Below are 18,970 nucleotides of genomic sequence, written 5' to 3'. Positions count from 1 at the left end.
TTGATGTTACTAATCAATTCTTCTTTTTTTCTTTGATATCTATTAAAGGTAAAATGTATAGCTCCCTTTTTATTAATCCAATGATTATTAAAGGTTTAATTTTTCTTTTCATTTTTTTAAAGTTTAGCACATTTATGTCCAAAACATAATAATGGTCTTGCAATTCCACATAATCTCACTTCTTCTCAAGCATAAGGACGAACCAGAAAGATGCAGTAATATGCACTAAACAAGATTTTTTTTCACCATTTAAAGTTCTGTTTTTCTTTCTTTAGCCTCCTATTTTTACAATGTAATGAGGAACAACATTGGAGAAAAACTAAATTAAAAAGGGAAAAAAAAAAAAAAAAAACATGAGATTGAAATTCCATAGTTTGAGGTTTAAGCCCATTTCGCCAAAAGAGACATACATCCAGCCCCAAAAAGAAGAAAAGCATTAGCCCCCAATTGAAGCCTTCCACTGTTTTGCATCCTTGGATTCATGAAATCTGCCGCAAGAAGATCTACCAGCGACATGTATATCAGGATCCCAGCCGACGCAGCGTTAAAAATGCCTTCAACAATCAGGGCAGTTGGGCTATTCTCTTTGTAAACATTTGAAATTCCAATCCCAATCGCTATTCCAACCGGGGTTGTCAGAGAGAAAAACAAAGCCATTGTTGCTATAGCTCCAGCCTTGAATTTTGCCTACCCAAGGAATAAGAGCAAAGGAAATTTAGGCTTTTATTTATTTTTAAATTTTTAACAAATGTAAACAAAATTTTACCTTTATTTATTTTTAACAATGATAAACAAATTTTCAACTATTAATATATATATATATATATATATATATATATATATATATATATATATATATACAAACAAAGAACCAGCTATGAAGAACTGCAAGAAAATGAAAATCCCAATATGAAAGAAAGGGATGGATAGATAAATACTGGTATACACAATCACAAATGTCCATTATACCAGTTGGTTCAAAGGGGGAGCTGGACTAATGATCCAGTTTTGACAATAACAACACCAAGTTAATTATAAAGATATTTATTCATTTATGCTGGACTTTTTAAAAGATGAAATCCAAAAAGTCTTGCACATGGTTATTAAAGAAGAAGAAAATTTACAAACAGTTACTTCTCAGAAATTGTAGACTTTGAAAAAACAAGTCATTGGATATGCTTTCAGATTAGAAATTTGACTAATTTATTGTTAGAAGACTGCTTTGGCACAACTACACTTTAGAATCAATGAGGGCAAAGTGTTCTTGACAAATATCATATTTATTTGGTGATTGTTCACCATCTCTCTGAAATCCTAGTCCTAATGAAATAAAATATAGATATGTATTACCTGAGAGATACATCCACCAAGTCCCATGCCCTCAAAAAATTGATGGAAGGTGAGGGCAGCTACAAGAGGCTTTATTGTTTTTGGACTTTCAGAAGCACCCAATGAAATTCCAATGATAACTGAGTGAACCACAATCCCCAATTCCAAAACCTACATCAACCAACCAAAATTAAATACCCAAAACTCAAACCAAAACAAACAATACCATATGTACTTGATAACAAATATCCCAACAAAATCCGTGAACCACAATGACACATAATCACAGACACTATAATATAAAAATTGATCATCATACAGTAACAACCAAATAATTAAGAAATTGATCAACAAAAAATTACCTGTGATATGACACGATGTCGAATGAGTTCGGATGAGGCCGAATCCTCGGCCAAAGAGGTGGTGGAGCCATGAGAATGGCCATGAGTGGCATGGGTGTGAACATGCACGTGACCTGCATGCTCCCCAACCTTCTCCTCATCTCCATTCAAAGGCTGAGGCTTGTTGTTGTTGTTGAAGTGAGCCCTCTTATAGTACGAGGTGGCAAAGGCATCAACCATGAGTGTCCCGATCGCCGACATCATCGCCACGAATCCGGTGAACGGAAAATCGCCCCACGGGTGGTCGGCGAGGCACGGAGAGGTCAAGTTATTGAAGGCGTCGGGCAGGACGTGTATGAAACCCGTAGCCAAAATGACTCCGGCCGCGAAGGCCTTGATTAGGAAGAAGATGTCCTTCTCGGGACTTAAAGCCGGTATAGACTTTCCGAGAATCGGAAGACAGACGCCGATTGCACCGGCCACCAGGATGGAAGCTATGGCGGCCAACTTATATTTGAGTGCTTCACTCTTGTTACGGTCTCCATCTTCTTCATCACAGGTGCATTCACTCAAAACTAAGGTTGGAAGAATAACAAGAAGGCCAAAAAACAGTGGAACGAGCTTGTTCATGTTGATGAATGAGAGAGAGAGAGAGAGAGTGTTCAAGGGAGATAGAGTTATAGTAAGTAACTAAGACTATATATATATATATATACAGATACATATATATTAATAAATAAGGAACAAAAAGAAGAATGGCACAAAAAGAAGAATGAAATTACCTTAAAAACTTTGCTTTGATCTTTAAATAAATAAATTAAAACTTAGAATTTGAAGAAATAGGCCGGTTATTGGTTTTTTCACCATAGGGCTAAACTGGTCAAACCATGTGTAATAATGAGGACATGAACTTAAGATATGTGATAATAATGTGATTAAGGGAAAAGAAAAACAAAACAAAAAAAGGTGTTGACCTACTGGATAGAGAAATAATGAAGTCATTTAAGAATATTTTTTTATGCGGACTTAATTATTAGCTATATTTCTGATCTTGTTTTGTTGGTAAAATCCTATGATTATGCTTGTATATGTGACACGTGTGTACGTAATTAAATTAGGAGAGATTATAGAGACCCACCCCAAATTAAGTGATTAATTAATTATATACATAGAGGGAGTTTGAATGTGAAAGAAATTCGGAGTTTCCTATGATTTGTTGGACTTGATAACAAAGTGTGGAAATCATGTCGACATAACGAAGTGTGGAAATTAATTTATATGAGCTTTCGTATTTATTAGAAGCATCTAATAAACCCTAATCAAGCTCTCGGTAAAAAAAGGGAACCTTAAAATACGCAAGTCAACGTCAGCAAGCCTCTGACAATGCATTTTTTTTTCTTCTTGTAATTGCCTTTCCAACCGGCAAACAATAATTTTAATAAGTAATTAGGAGGAGTCAGCATGAATTCATCACGAGTCTCTCTACTTACATAAATTCATCAAAATTATCATATTTTTGAATTCGAAATCATTATTCACTTAACTATACAATCTTCTAAATGCAGGGTTAATCTAGTTGGTTTTTTTTTTTTTTTTTTTTTTTTTTTTTTTTAAAAGAAAATTTATAGTTTACAATCTTCTCCTCTTCCCAATCTATCTTCTATACAAAATAATAATAATAATAATCTTTTAATGTGTTCTTAATTTTATTAGTTTATGAATTTTTTTTTTTTTTTGGTTTAGTTCTCAAAATTGGATGATGGTGGGTTCATGATCTTAATATACAAGCAAACAGATTCCTATTAATCTAACTAACAAGTTGAGAAAAACAATTAAAAAACTAGAAGGCAAGTCAAATTATTAAGATTGCAGATTTATTTTAGAAGACATCACTTAGAAGCTAGCCTGATTTCTTCCTGAGGGATATCTTCTTAAATTAATGTGCAATGTTAATAAGTTGACTTGTCTTCTAGTTTTATTTATTTATTGTAAATTAGTGTAAGTTTTATAGATTTTCTCCAGTAATGAGTGATTTATTTGGTTTTTTAAATTTTTGATAATTTACTAGGCAACATACATTTAAGAGTAATGATAGAATTTGATAATAAAAGGAAATTATTGGAAACCCAAATTGAATGTAAGAATTAAAATATATATATATATATATATATATATATATATATATATATAACATACAAGTATGAAAGGGAGAAAACTCCTCTGGTCAAGAAAATGTGAAAACAAGAAAATCTTTTTAAGTAAAAGATAATTTGGTACCAAAAAACCAAAAATAAAATTGGGTGTGAAGTCAACAATTGAAGTAGAGATATTTTTGGAAATTGGTTGGCATGGGTTACCTGCAGAGATTGTACTCCAAATAATAACGATGAGAAAGAGCCCCACCGGACCGCCCGCAAATGTAGACTAGACTAAATAACAGCTCTTGGATGGGAGTGAGGGGGACCTTGTTTTTCAACTGGACTTTGGCTTTGTGGACGGGTCAAGTCAACGGTACATCTCTTAACTTTCTTCTAACCTTTTTGGGTCAATGCGTCTATGTACACCCCCCCCTCTCTCTCTCTCTCCAATTTGGTACCAGCAGCAAGGCATGCCATTTTCATTCTTCATGTTTTTTGGGGGCAAATTATACTGGTTTATTATCGTTTAATTTTTTAATTCACCCATTTAAATTCTTAAATTATCTTTTCAACTTTTGTAAATCATTACATCCAAAGTAAAATTATTTAACCGTAGTTTTTTTTATTTCACAAACAGATCATAAACAAAAGTAATTAGGATTTTTGGAAAAAAAAAATAGTATGAATGGTTCGTCGTATCATCCGATTAGAGTTGATCATTTTTTAAGTTCGATACGTGACCCGTATTAATCAATTTGTCCAAATTCGTTATATCACGATTGCGATCGATACTACGATCGTAGCCGATACTGTGAACTATGCTATAAATATCTTCAACTTCGCGTTTTGCTCGAAATCATGGATTGCAATGCAACATTGTTGTCTATTGTATTGGGTTCGACCCAAAAAAGAGAGAGCAGCGGATATTGGGTGTGGGAGCTTAGAGAGATACGAAAAGTTGGGGATTTGGGGTGGCTGAGCCAATACATGTGGTTTGTATTGATCAAGGGTAAAATTGTTTTTCAAAATATTCTGATTTTTTTGAACTAATTTTTCGAAATCATGGATTGCAATGCAACATTGTTGTCTATGGTATTGGGTTCGACCCAAAAAAGAGAGAGCAGCGGATGTTGGGTGTGGGAGCTTAGAGAGATACGAAAAGTTGGGGATTTGGGGTGGCCGAGCCAATACATGTGGTTTGTATTGATCAAGGGTAAAATTGTTTTTCAAAATATTCTGATTTTTTTGAACTAAAATTAATAAAATTTTGAAGTATAATACACATTTTTTTTGGGATGTTTGGATCCTTTTGGGTGTCAACATTATCATTTTGTGAATTACCCTTCTCTTTTTTTGGTGAGCATATTTTTCAATCTTAATCAACATACTCCTTTTAAGTTTTACCCCTCCGTGAATTGTAGCAAATTAGAGGCCACAGTATATTTGCATTCTTATACAAGTCGAAATGATTAAGTAGAAAATGTTTTTCACCGTAAACTAAAAACGGATAATCAGAGCCAAAAAAAAAACTAATATTATATATTTCTTCCGTCTCACAAAAAATATTTATTTTTTTATTTTTGACTGTTTTAAAATTATTTGTCCCATTTTTTCTATTATACTATTTTTTTAATATTCTCAATTTACTCTTATTGCCTTAAAATTATAAGAACAATTCAAGTTATGTGGACTCACCCCGTGTGGATTTATTTGAAATGTCATTACCTACTACTATACTTTGAAAAAATCCAATAAAAATTGTACACCTCCGTATTATAAAAGTGAGATGACATGATCTATTAGCATGACATGATATATGTTAACAAGTATGACAGCGATTAGGCAATAGTATATTTAATATGATATATATTAGTCATTTTAACTTTAATAGTATGTATATAGATGACATGTATTAACATGACATCTATTAATCAATATATATAATATTAGATAATACTCCAGATCTGTCCTAAGGTAGATGTGTGTCTTATATGCTATTGTGTCCCAATAGATTTGTCGAGTTTAACTCTAAGAAATGGGTATAACCCATATTTTGTATTTTTTTAAATTTAAAAGAGGTGCCAACCTCTTATTGAGATACATTAATGATGTGCAGAACAATTTGTCTTGATGGGGTAGGACAAAAACATTATCCTATAATATTACTTAATTATAGGCACTCTCTTTTTTACGATTGCATTACAATCTTAAAGGAAATAACACTTCTATCCTTAATTTTATAAATAAATAATTATTTTTTCTCAAATACCAAAATTACCCTTTTAAATATAGAAATATATATTTGTCTCACTCTCTCCCCCGTATTTAAGGTTTTGGTCACTTACGGTACTTAATTATTTCTCTACTTTGTATTAATTATATGCTCTATTTTAATTAGGATTTAATATTATTGCGCACATGGAGTATGTAAGAACTATCAAAACTTTATGAGCCATTCAATATCATTGATGACAATAGTGATTATAATTTTTTCTTTTATTTTTCTTTTCGTATTGTATTTTGAGTACGTTTAATTTTAATTTTTTTCCTTCCTGTGATTTTTAAGAATTAATTTTGAAATGTATTTAAATCTTGAAGTTTTTTTTGTTAGTGAGAAAAACGCTAAGTATTTTTGACAATAGAATTTCAAGAACAATACAACCTTTTTTAACTGACTGAATTTTTTCTTTTAACTCCCTTGCATTATTGATCACAATACAACCTTTTTGACTGACTGAATTCAAATAAAATTTCAGAGTTCTGTACATAAAGTTCACATCTTCGTCTGGTTTGTATTTCTTGGCTGGTGGCCCATCCATCCATAGCACCTACTGTAATTGTTATCCGAAAGAGGCGCACCCAACCCCCACGCCAACCCCTCTACGGTATTATTTTTGTTCAATTCATCAGGAAAAGCGATAAACTGGTTCAATGTATCTCTCTCTCTCTCTCTCCATAAAGTGGCGTTCCCAGCAAAAATAGTGCAGTTATACATTCAGTTGACTTAGTCAACCTACTCCTTTTAACCCCCCAAATTTGGGTCATCATGTAAATAGTTCTCGTTTTTTTTTTTTTAAACTGAAAGAAAATACCAACAAACCTTTTTAAAGACTGATTATTTAGGTCAACTGAATAAATTGACATTATTTACCTCTCTACTACTTTTCAACTTATTTAATGTTAAAGTCGATTTTTTTTATTTTTATTTTTATTTTTTATTTTAAGTCATTTATCTTATACGCTTATAGGCCAAATGAATGTAACATGATAAAAGATAAATATGATAATGATTGCTTGATTTTTTAGGTGGCATATATATATATATGATCGCCACCCAGTTACTGTTTGAACCAATTAATTGAAATTACCCCTTCATCACAATGAAAAAAGGGATGGGATGTGACAACTAAATGGTGGTTCCTGTTATATATATATATATATAAATGGCCAGTGTTAATTATAAACAATGCGATCACAACAGTTTTCAAAATCTCGTAAGAGAATCAAACCTAAACGTGTGTTCGTTCATACATGTGGGTCTATTACAATTTTACAACCATGTCTTTGCCAAATAATTAAGTCGTCATTTTTGAAAGTTATAATCAGAAAAATGATTGATTTGCTCTAAAATTAGGAGAAACCTCCTTTATCTCATGTTTCTACTATCCAAATTTATAGAAAAAAATTTAAGACTTGTTTGGTATGCGTTTTGTTTTTGTTGGGTAATGTTACTATTGTAACAATAAACAGTAAAAAAAAAATAAAAAATGCATTCTATCATAACAGTAACAATGAAAAAAAATGCATTTGATAAAAATTGTTTTATTTTGTATGGTGCTGAATAAAAGAAAAAAAAATGCAGCTTTGGTTAGTTTGTGAAACAAAGGGAATTAGAATGAAAAAGCAAAAGTAAAACATAAAAAAGGGAATATGGATGAAAAAACAAAAGAAGGAACAAAGACAGAGATATTGAGAAGATATAAAAGGCTAAAAATTAAAGAGCATACCCTTTTCACCTCCAAAAAGAACACACACTACTACTACTACTACACATTCCAAATCTTAGTTTCCTGGTAGTTTCACGATGGATGTTGACTTCAGCGGTAGAAGAATTCTTCAAGTGATGTCTATATATAAATATGCGTGTGTATATGTTCGAATTTTAGTGGTTATGATTTAGTGACTTGAATCCTACGCTCCTTTTCTTTCCTTTATGTTATAGATAGTGGAAGTGTGGCTACTTTCACTTAAAAACTAGTTATTAATGTCTATTTTCTGTCCCCATTAATTGAAATTTTGGTCCCTTGGGGCTTTGGTTGTTGGTTACTGCTATTCATATGGAGTACTTGGTCACATATTTTGCAATTTAATGTTAATTTATGTTTTCTTTGGTGATAGTCATCCTAATTGCGGTGGTTCATCATTTTCCTTTTTACCCTTTTGATTAAACACGTTGTTTCAATATATTGGAGAATAAAATAAAAAATACTAATCGAAATCCTATAAAATTAAAATATTGAATGAAAGCAGTGATTTTAGTTGTTGAGAGCGAATCACACATGGCTCACTCCACTCATTTTGAGAAGATATAATTAACGACCACGTGGTTACTGCTCATGCTCAAAACAAAGAACAAACACGGATCACACCTCACAACAATTGCGAAAAGGCTACAAAGGGATTCCACGTTCTTTGGATAAGGTCCACAACAAAAAGCAATACTCAATAGATACCTACCTAGTCTTAGTTTCCTCGTAGCTTCGAAATGTCGAATTCAAAACAACAACTACTATTAGAATGATGTTTTTGGCGGGTCATGTAACTGTGGACTTCCATCACTTTCTTTCCTCGCTCATAAGCCACTAAGCATATGCTGCTGCAGCAGCAAGTGAAATGTGACGATAATGTGATGATAATTGTATGTAATAATGGAAGATTAATGCATGAAGTATGTAAGAACTTTCAAACGGTAACAAATTGATAGTTTAAGGGGATTTCTTGTAGTTCGGGGGATTATTTGCAAAATGCCCATAATTAAGAGGTTTTTTTTGCACTTTACCCTACTCAATAAATACCTACCTAGTCTTAGTTTCCCCGTAGCTTAGAAATGTTGAATTCAAAACAACTACTACTATTTAGACTGATGTTTTTGGCGGGTCATGTAACTGTGGACTCCGATCCATCATTTTCTTTCCTCGCTCATAAGCCACTAATCACATGCAGCAGCAGCAGCAGCAAGCGGAGGTGTGCCTTTTCCAACTTAGTCATATCCTTGCATTCCGCGTTTGAGGCTTTCCCTTGGTTGACATCGTCACATGGCTATCCTTTTTGTTCATCCGCTCACTAATAATAAGCTATTGCCTTATGCTTTTTACTACTAGTATTTAAAATATCACTTTCATATTCCGCTTTAGTATTTAAAATATCACTTTCATATTCCGCTTTAAAATGGTACCATTTTATTATACATATACCTAAACTTCATATAGGTAATTATATGAAATCTAACAAGAATCTGCTTTTATTTGTGTGACTATGGGCCAAAATGGCACGCACAAGATCTCATCACGTGTAAAAAGAGAATAATATATTATTTTGAAAATTTTCGCTGCATAAGTGGCTTTTGTGCATATGAACCAGGATTAGTGGTAGCTTTTGCAAATTGAAGCGAAGGATGAGGCAAAATTAGGAACTTGGGTGGGATATGATATATGGATGCCCAAAAAAACTGTTGTGGGCCTGATGCCAAGTGTAACTAAATATTGGGCCAGACTCGTAGCCAGACCCATATGGAGATCGAAAAAGAAAAAGAAGAAAGCGATAATTGCCATATTAATTACTTCATATTTTTTTAGGTTTTAATTTTGAGATTGTAGAGGCGAAGCATTTGTTATGCATGTTGATTGAATCGATAATGCAAAGAATTACTAGCTTGAATTTAATATATTATAGTTCAACTCTTGAATTTAAGAGTGTACACAAATAAAGCTTGTGATGATAGTACAACAAAGAAAATCGACTTATCGCATTTTATACATGGTGTATTAATAAAGTTTAATCACTCACCATCATAAATCACATTAATAATCCTTCCTCCTCACTTTCTCTCACCAATTTAATTAAGTTTAATCACACACAGTGGACGGACCAATTAGATTTTTGTCAGATTTGGTTGGATAAAATGGTTGACCAACAGAATCCTACAAAAGGGTTGGTATTCGTATTGGTATTACAATTAAACATATAAGAGAGGTTTATTGTCTTGTCAAACATAAAAGTTTTCAATAATGTTAAGTCTTTGTATAGATAGAAAAAATGAACAAATTAATTAAACATGAATAAATGATGAATTATATTATCATTTTAATTACATTGAAATTGAAAGACACAGCTCATAAATAAATCCTAGGAGTATGGTTGCAACCACTGGTCAGCATCAATGAAAGACACATTAAGAAAAGGAGAAGCTTGTGTGTCATTGAGTCTCTGCAAATAAGGCACCCTCATTGTCACATTAGCTCCTGCTCCTGAGCACATGTACTCACCATAGAAAATAGACCTGTGTGTTCAAACCGCTTAAATTAGTTTCATGATCGAGTACTTGATCAACAAGGATTCATTTAATTCATTAGTCATTAACGAACAAACTGAAATTAGTAAATAATTTACTGGTCTCTTGTAGGGTCATTGAAGTCATTCCATCCCTCTGGCGCGATGATATCGGACATGGTTGTGTATGCAAAGATGACTCTGGAGAAGGGCCTCCATGCTCGGCCTAGCCATATTCTTCCAGTCCCTCCCACCGTGCAGTTGACGAATGCATACCCGCTATCTTCATCATTGGAAGATCTCCCATGTGCTGTAACCGCTCCATTTATGCCCTTGGATCCCACAGCTACGGGATTGGCTATAGATATCAGCTGGCAATTCTGCAGGTACGTAATGCAGTTTTTAAGAATTCTAAAAACAGAAAAACATTCCCAAATAACAAATATAACAGAATTGGACCTTTTTATTAACTATGTTGTCAAAAAAAAAAAGATTTTGAAAAATCAACCAAGTGAATTTTCAAACTATTTTCTTGTTTTTTCTTCTTGTTTTTCATTTCCAAGTAAAACTAAACCAAACACTCCCCAAAACTAGCTTCATCTCTTTCATCGATTACAAATCACATTTGCATGAACAGACAAGCTTCTCAAATTAAGGAGGACATCCGGGCTATGTCCCATGAATTAATGCCAACTTTTCTAAGTCGAAGACATTCCACGACAGGCGGGTCTCCCCTCCCATCTTTCTCTGGGTCAAGTGAAGACAAAGAACAATTCGAGCCGGGAAAGACACATCATTATATGGGGCAGACTTCAGAACATCCTCCGAAGTGGTTCATTTCATTTTCGTTTCGAAGAAAATCTTTCCTTTCAATATGAAATAAAAGGCTAAAAAGTCTTCCCTTTTTCTCCGAATGGTGTAACCTTGTGAGGGATTCGAATTGTAATGACCCACTCCACCACATGGTATGATATTGTTTGCTTTAGGCCTGAGCCCGCACGGTTTTGCTCTTGGGCTTCACCCCAAAAGGCCTCATACCAATTGGAGGTGACACACTTACATATAAGCACTTCACCTCTACTCTATCCCGGCAATGTGGGACTATGCACCCGTAGCTCGCCAGTGTGGTAGCTTGACAGTGTCTCTCGCACCCGCCCACGGCACACCCGCCCACAAGGTCATCACACGAATGGTGCCGTATTTGCCATCTGCACTCACAGGTCCGTTTTGATACTTTCTTTTTTGCCCTTTTGGATTGACAATGGAGACAAATTGATCGGCTATCGGCATAGGATACTCATCTTTTGGGGTTGCCGATCAACGTTCTAGCTTGATAGTAGGCAATTTGTGAAATGTGTGTGAGTACTTATGTTTTATCCATGACAATGTACAAATTAATGCTTAAAAATTCAAATTAACATGAAAAGTTTAAGGTATAGTTTCTAATCTCCATGTTTCAGGTGTATAGTGTCTCCATAAATGTCTCTAGTGGACTGAAACCGCAACTCTAGGTAGCATTCAGCCAATTAGGTTCCGTGTTTTGAAATTGCAGCCTATATATATAGTAACATTGGATGATGCACAAGCATATATTTCAGCAAGAACATAGAGTTAAAATCACAGCAATTAGAGGTTGCTCATAAGCCAAGATACAGCATATATATACATAGTATATATATTTAATTTAGTACCTCATAAAATGACTTTCCATTGCCGAAGATGAAATCAATTGAACCTTGAATATAACATTCCTTGAAGTAATGGCGACCCCTATCGTCATGAAGAGTGTCCTGAGCTCCAAAGAATCCACAACCCCAGAAGGCAGCTTGGTCTCCTCCTATTCTCATGGCTACTGCTTGAGCTCCAACATCACCCGGCTTCGGTCTTGGGGCTACATTCTAATATAATAAGATATACATATATAAGAGAACATGTAAGTTTTATATATGTAAGTGAGAATTAAATCAATGGTTGATAATGATATTATTGTTTGAATATATATTATATCTCACCATGAAACTTATGTTCTTAGCAATGAAGTTGGTAGCAAAAACTTGGATAGAGCCACTGTAAAATGTGCCGTGGGCAGAATTGGCTGTGTCATTCCACACAATTGCAGTAGAAGTATACCCTTGTCCTTGGAATGTGATATTTGGTTTGGTTCTTGGAACAATGACTTTCTCACTAAAGTTGATATATCAAAGCCATGCAGTGACAAAAAGTAATGATCACTAGTATGAAAAATATTCAATTGAAAAAGAAAATCTTGAGAGAAAAAAATTGAAGGGAAGACCAATTAATTAACTTACAAGTAAATGCCACTGTTGATCCATATTATGGTTCTTTTCTGGCTAAGAACTCCAACTGCATCAACTGCAGCTTGCACAGTTGTGAAATTACAACACCCTTTCCAGTCAACACAAATAATCGACGTCGTGTTAGTGGCTGGAGGTGGAAAATCAGGTGGAAAATCGTCGCAATTTGATGCTATTGTTTTATTAGGATGACGACGACGATGGTGATGCCCTCCAAGACTTTTGTATGGTACTAGTGTTGATATTATGGTTGATGGGAAGGTGGCGAGAGTAGTAAAATCAATGAGGCAGTTGAGGAATGGTGAATCTGGAGTGATGAAATGTTTGGATGACAAAGCTGCAAAAATGGCAATGAGAAGAGTGAGTGACATGCTTTTGAGACTCATTTTGTGGCTGATCCAAATAATAGTTGAGAGGGTATATATATATATATATATATATATATATATATATATGGACAATTTTGAATTTAAGAGGTAACAAAATATATGCACTTGAAGCATAAGGGTTGATGGCATGTCTTGCAAACCACTCTGCCCCTGTTTATTCTTGGGACAATTCCCAACCTACCAAACTTGAGATGGGAAATGCTTGAAATACAAAATGTTAGTGGGTTGTATTGAATAATTTGGACCTTAATTGGATCACCATGTCCAACACAAGCCCAATTCCTAACTTGGAATTTATGTGGAATTTAAAACCTCTATGTTGCTTAGGCATAGCCTATGGACTCATCTGCTAAGTTACTATCCAATTCAAAATTAACTTACTTTAGTTTCGCCATCATCAAATATACGACTAAGTCTGCAATTGAGTGTGCATAGCTCATGAAATTACTAGTAGGTCTAGCTTCAATTCAGGTTGGTCTCATCTTAGTATTGAAAAAGATTAATATCTTTAATTGCTGTATTTTTTTCATCTAAGCAAGACAAATATCTCTTTTTAGTGCCTGATGAAGAAATTTTGTGGCCTCTTCTTTATTTTTTTGGGATTGTTTTTAGGTGAAAACTTTGTTTGAAGATACTATTGAATTGAATTCAATTGGTTTAAACCATGTTGTATTATTTTTCAAGTCAGTTTTATTTATTTAAGGATTTAAGCATTTCAAAATGGTGACTTTCACTATAAGAGGAGGCTGCAAAATAAATTACAAATATATGTAATTATCATTAAATCACACCTAATTTAAATTCAAATGTTTTTACGTGTAAAATTTACAACATTCACGTTTAGATCCAAATAATCACTGTACCAACCGTGCTGATCTTTCGCAGCCTTGATCTTCATAATACTGCATAAAGAAATTCAATTTAACTTTGAAGGAACATTTTCATTGATGAATTGATGAAAAAGGCAATGACGACCAAAATGCTGGCAATGACCCCCCAAAAAAAATAATAATAACAATAATAATAAAATAAATAAAAATAATAAAAACTAGATGACAAGTGTCGGCTTGAATGGGACTAGGAGAGATGTCCTTAGGCCCAACAAAGTGGACCATGCTTAATCTACTACTAATTACTACTAATTAGAACATTGAAAATTAGTAGGGCTTAAATGACCCAAAAAGCTAAAATTGATTTGCGTACACACACATAAATACGTATAGGATGGGGGTCCATCCAAGTTGCCGCCAGATTAGGACCTTAATAATAATATAAATTAAGGATAAAGAGAGTACATATGGTGTGTTTTAATCAATCCATATGTAATATGCTTTATTGTGAATAAATCAATTGTGTGGTCACTGTAATAAGGTTGAAATTACGAAACCGTAATAATGTGATTCCGACTAAACAAACATTGATGTAATCTTAGCCAATCAGAAAGCATCCATATAAAATTTAATTTAAGCAAAGATTAAAGAGAATATATTTGACTTTTCTAAAGTTAATTTTTCTCCTTTTTCATGCCAATGGTCCCAAAATGACTTCACATTCACCTCCTCTTTCCCACCCCCATTTGATGTCGCTTTCAAATCAATCATTTTCAATGAAATGTTAATTGGAAAATGAGAGAAAAAATATATATATAATTTTTCGTGCCAGCTGAATTGAAAATACTTTAATCTTTTATAGATTCTCTGAATCAATACGATATATTCTTTTTTCTCTACAGAAAGAAATGAGAAAAAAAAAAAAAAAAAAATTAATCATGCCAGCTCAATTAAAAATGCTTTAAGCTTTTTATAGACTCATTGAATTAACATGGTACATTTTTTTTCCTTACGGAAAAAAAAAGATAAAAAATAAATAATATAATCATGCCAGCTCAATTAAAAATGCTTTTAACTTTTGTAAACTCTTTGAATCAACATGATACATTCTTTTCTTTTATATATATAAAAAATAAAATAAAATAAGCGATAAAAAAGGTAAAAATAAAAAAACTTGTTATGGCAGCTGAATTAAAAAAAACTCTAGGTTTTTATAGACTCTTTAAATCAACATGATACATTCTTTTTTCACACCAAAATTTGAGTCTTGGAATTGAAATTTGAAAAAAAAAATTGGTTCAATTTTCTTAGTTTTTTTCAAATTTCACCAATGCTAATTTCAAGGTTTCAATTTCATACAACTAAACACATTCTAAAACTCCAATTTAGTGCAGCCGAATACACCCTAAACATTTTTTTTTTTTATTAAAGTAAGAAAAATTATGTGTTGGTGAACTTCGATTCCCAAATTATAAAAAACCATTTTTTTCAAATAAAAAAAAAAGCCAACTTTGACCTTCTCATGCAAGAAAATAGGTACAAAATAATAAATAAAAAAATAATAATAAAAAAACAACTCAACTTCAAGCTTCTCAAATAATTAAGAAAAATGGTAGATTAATAATGACTAATGAGCAAGTTTGTGAAGAGGATGCCTTTAGTGTACATGCTCACACACTGTTGTCAAAACATTAGGCAATAGATATTACATGGAAATGAAAGAAAGGGTTTCAAGCTGATTAAGAAAATAATCAAGGAAACAACATTAATTACCAATACAATTTTTTTTTTTTTTTGGCAAATTTTTACCAATACAATAAGATTTAAAAATAAAATAAAATAAAATAAAGTGGAAGATAAACATCACATGGCGCCTAACCTAATCCTAGTATTGCTGCTATCAAGTGTTATTAAGAAAATATGTACATTGGTCAATAGTTGTCCACCCCCAATGCAAAAGTCAGTACCTAACTCTGTCTCTCTCTCTCTCTCTGATGTCCTTTTTTTTTTTTCTCTTTTCGAAAGATCTCTCTCATGTCCTTTCTCAGAACATGTAATTGTTACTTTGGGTGTTTTCATTGGACGATGAAGTTCTTGGAGGCACATGGGCCGAGATAGTCTGCATGATAAACCCATGATCAGAGACATCCATGTTGGGCCTTGAATTGCTTAGTGAAAGCATGTAATCCTGAGGTTGCTGATGATGATGATGATGATGATGGTACTGTTGTTGTTGCTGGAGCTGTTGTTGGAATTGTAGTTGATATCCAGCAGCTGAAGAGCCCATAACTGCCCTTGGATTGACTGTTTGTTGACTAGCACTCCCAAGCCCAAAGTTGAAGTTTGTGGCACCACCACCATGGTGAGACCCTGGTGCGAAGTGTGGGCTCGGATAGCCCGTGAACTGTTGGACCATGGCTCGGAAGTTTGTGGTGTCTGTGTTGAGTAGGGTAGTGGGTGTCCTCCTGGAAGCCCTAGACCTTCTTCGGATGGGTTTGGCCACTCGGCCTTCTGGGCTCAGGTGACTACCAGTTGGGCTTATACTGCCCGACCCCTGGGTGCTGGTGACCACGGTGGATTCGGAGGCGGCTCGGCCACCGAACATGGTGGTGGAAGGGTTGTCATGGCCTCCTGCTGCTGGTGAAGGGTAGAAGTGTGCCCAGTCACTAGGACTTGACATGGTTTCACTCATGTGAGAGAATTGAGAAGAGAGAGAGCTCATATGTCTCTCTTTCAGACCTTTTTTTGAGTATTTGCTTGGAAGAGAGAATGAAACATGTTGTTGTGTGATTGTTATTTATGGTGAGCTACCAATCTGGTCAAATCAAGACTTTTCTTTTTCTTTCTTTTTTTTTTTTTTTTTTTGGTAAAATTAATTGGGAGGATTGTTAAGATCCACGACCCTTTATCTCTTGGAGGTGGCACGTGGGATGAGAATGGCTTGGCAGGTTCTCGGAAGCAACAACAGCTTTTTGAGCACGTCATTCTCGGATGCCACGTCATGACTTACGACTTAGAGAGAGTGGGTGGGTGGGTTGGGTTGATCACTGAGATGACTTTGGTTGGAGTCTCGGGAAACAACCCGGAAACCTCCCAAACTGATATTTGGGCACTCCTAATGTCATTTTCTTAAGTGAATACGTTATTAGTTGGGGGTGAATATGTGAATTTTTTTTAAGGTCATAGTCCAAGTTAATATTAAGTAAAGAAACAAAATTAAAGTTAACCGTAAGTTGAATTAGTAAAAACAAAATATGATAGGATGTAAATTATCTGAGATTATGACAAAGCAAAATAAAAAAATATAATTCACATAGATGAGTCTAAATAATTAAAAAATACTTTATTGTCGTTGTACTATTATTGAATATGTGAATTCCCAGAGTGAAAAGTGAAATTGAGATTGATTATGTGGAAAGTGAATATTTGAATTACCTATAGTGAAAAATGAATTTAAAATTGGACTAGCTGTATTAAGTTTCTACTTCTTAATGAGATATTAGATATTCAAGTCTTAATAGAGACATGGGTATAGGCATGTCAATAGATCGGATTCGGATTGGATCGATCAAATCCATATTCGATTTGTAAAGCAAACGAATTATCGGATTCGGATCACTAACAGGTACTCAGACTGAATGTCCCAATCCTTATCCTATTTAGTTTGGACTCGGATCGAATCAAAAACATAATTTTAATTCAAATTCGAATTAAAATCATAATTACTAACATATATAAATTATAAAGAGTATGATATTATTTGTATGTATATTAAGAGAGTTATTAACATGTGAATGAAAACACCACACTATTGTATATATAATATTATAATTTTTTTTTTTTTTGAATTACCTCTAATACAATTCTAATAGATATATATATATATATATATATATATATATATATATATATATATATATATAATTTTAATCGGATCGAATCAACATAATCCATATTCGATTTGTTAAACTAAAAGATTATCGGATTAAGATCGTAATCGTGTTATCGGATTTTTTGTTCAATCCATATTCGATTAATCGAATCGAATTTAAATTGAATTCGGACCAAAATTCATTCCATTAACAAGTCTACATGGGTATGTGAGTACCACCTATAAAAAATAATAATAATAATAATAAATAAATAAATAAATAAAGGAAAAGGAAAAGAAAAAGTAAGCGAACTTAGAATTGATGATGTGAAAAGTGTTTTAACAACAAATGACATTATGTATGCACATGTCAATGTGATAGACTCTGTATTTATATATGTTAGCTTCACGCTGTCGTATATAAATACTCACAACATAGGACGACTTCTGTACCATTATCCTTATTATACTTTTTAACCGAACCCTGATTTCTTTTTTCTTTTTAAAGCTTTAGTACTATTATTCAATGTTTGTTTATCATCCAAGGTAGCAAGAACCTACTTTTACCTTCTTTTAAAGTGAAAAGATGAGAATTCAATGTATTTGAAAATATTAATTTCTTAGCAAAGAAAAAGAAAAAGAAGTTCAATTATTGGTCAGTGACCCAATGATACCACATATGATACCACGAAGCAAACAGAAAAATTCATTACCTTATTAAACAAAAAAGAAATAAAAAGAAAAGAGAATACAATGTTCTATAATTTTTCGTCATATTTATGAAAAATTGAATCTACCATGTTCACACTCAAACTCAAGCTTGGCCTTGAACACGCATGGTTGGAGCTGAAGCTACAGTTTAAACGCTCTACTAAGCTACTTATATTTTATTTATGAGTGTGCGAATGTATGTGCCAATGTACCCATATACGGATATACCGTTCTTCTAGAACTTACTACAAAACTTGTACATGAATAGATATCACTAATAAACGAATGGCCTAATCCAGCTCAAGTATGTGTATTATATTCACTATAGTCAGCATAATTAGTTTAAAAAAAATAAAATAAAATAAAAAATAACTTATTTGTCAGAAAATCAATTTCAAGAAGAAGTCATAATTTTAATAGAAAAACAAAATTCCATCACAATCATAAATGAATAGAAAAAGAATCGGCATAGAAGTCTAGGATGAATGTTATATATA

The 18,970-nt window shown here is 33.2% G+C and overlaps 3 protein-coding genes across 3 annotated transcripts; all 3 read right to left on the bottom strand.

Annotated features, from left to right (window-relative positions):
• Positions 1-221: 221 nt before the first annotated feature.
• On the bottom strand, positions 222-2,363 carry LOC132308755 (zinc transporter 8-like). The gene is made up of 3 exons (XM_059806962.1): positions 1,692-2,363; positions 1,351-1,500; positions 222-687 (listed from the first exon to the last, which is right to left on the bottom strand). Exons 1-3 carry the CDS (start codon positions 2,298-2,300, stop codon positions 382-384), a joined length of 1,065 nt encoding a protein of 354 aa, XP_059662945.1. The 5' UTR covers positions 2,301-2,363; the 3' UTR covers positions 222-381.
• A 7,773-nt stretch (positions 2,364-10,136) lies between these two features.
• Positions 10,137-13,059, bottom strand: LOC132310498 (probable pectinesterase 8). The gene is made up of 5 exons (XM_059808667.1): positions 12,667-13,059; positions 12,370-12,541; positions 12,049-12,255; positions 10,478-10,737; positions 10,137-10,367 (listed from the first exon to the last, which is right to left on the bottom strand). Exons 1-5 carry the CDS (start codon positions 13,056-13,058, stop codon positions 10,214-10,216), a joined length of 1,185 nt encoding a protein of 394 aa, XP_059664650.1. The 5' UTR covers position 13,059; the 3' UTR covers positions 10,137-10,213.
• Positions 13,060-15,607: 2,548 nt separating this feature from the next.
• Positions 15,608-16,682, bottom strand: LOC132308754 (VQ motif-containing protein 22). The gene has a single exon (XM_059806961.1). The coding sequence runs from the start codon at positions 16,611-16,613 to the stop codon at positions 15,936-15,938; it is 678 nt and encodes a 225-aa protein (XP_059662944.1). The 5' UTR covers positions 16,614-16,682; the 3' UTR covers positions 15,608-15,935.
• Between the last annotated feature and the right edge of the window lie 2,288 nt (positions 16,683-18,970).

This window comes from Cornus florida, unplaced genomic scaffold, assembly GCF_030987335.1.
Source record: "Cornus florida cultivar Cherokee Brave unplaced genomic scaffold, ASM3098733v1 CherokeeBrave_3.0.0_Hap2_Chr05, whole genome shotgun sequence".
In the NCBI taxonomy this organism is placed as follows: domain Eukaryota; kingdom Viridiplantae; phylum Streptophyta; class Magnoliopsida; order Cornales; family Cornaceae; genus Cornus; species Cornus florida.
Note: the sequence above shows the minus strand (reverse complement) of the source record. Positions and strands in the feature narration are given on the sequence as shown.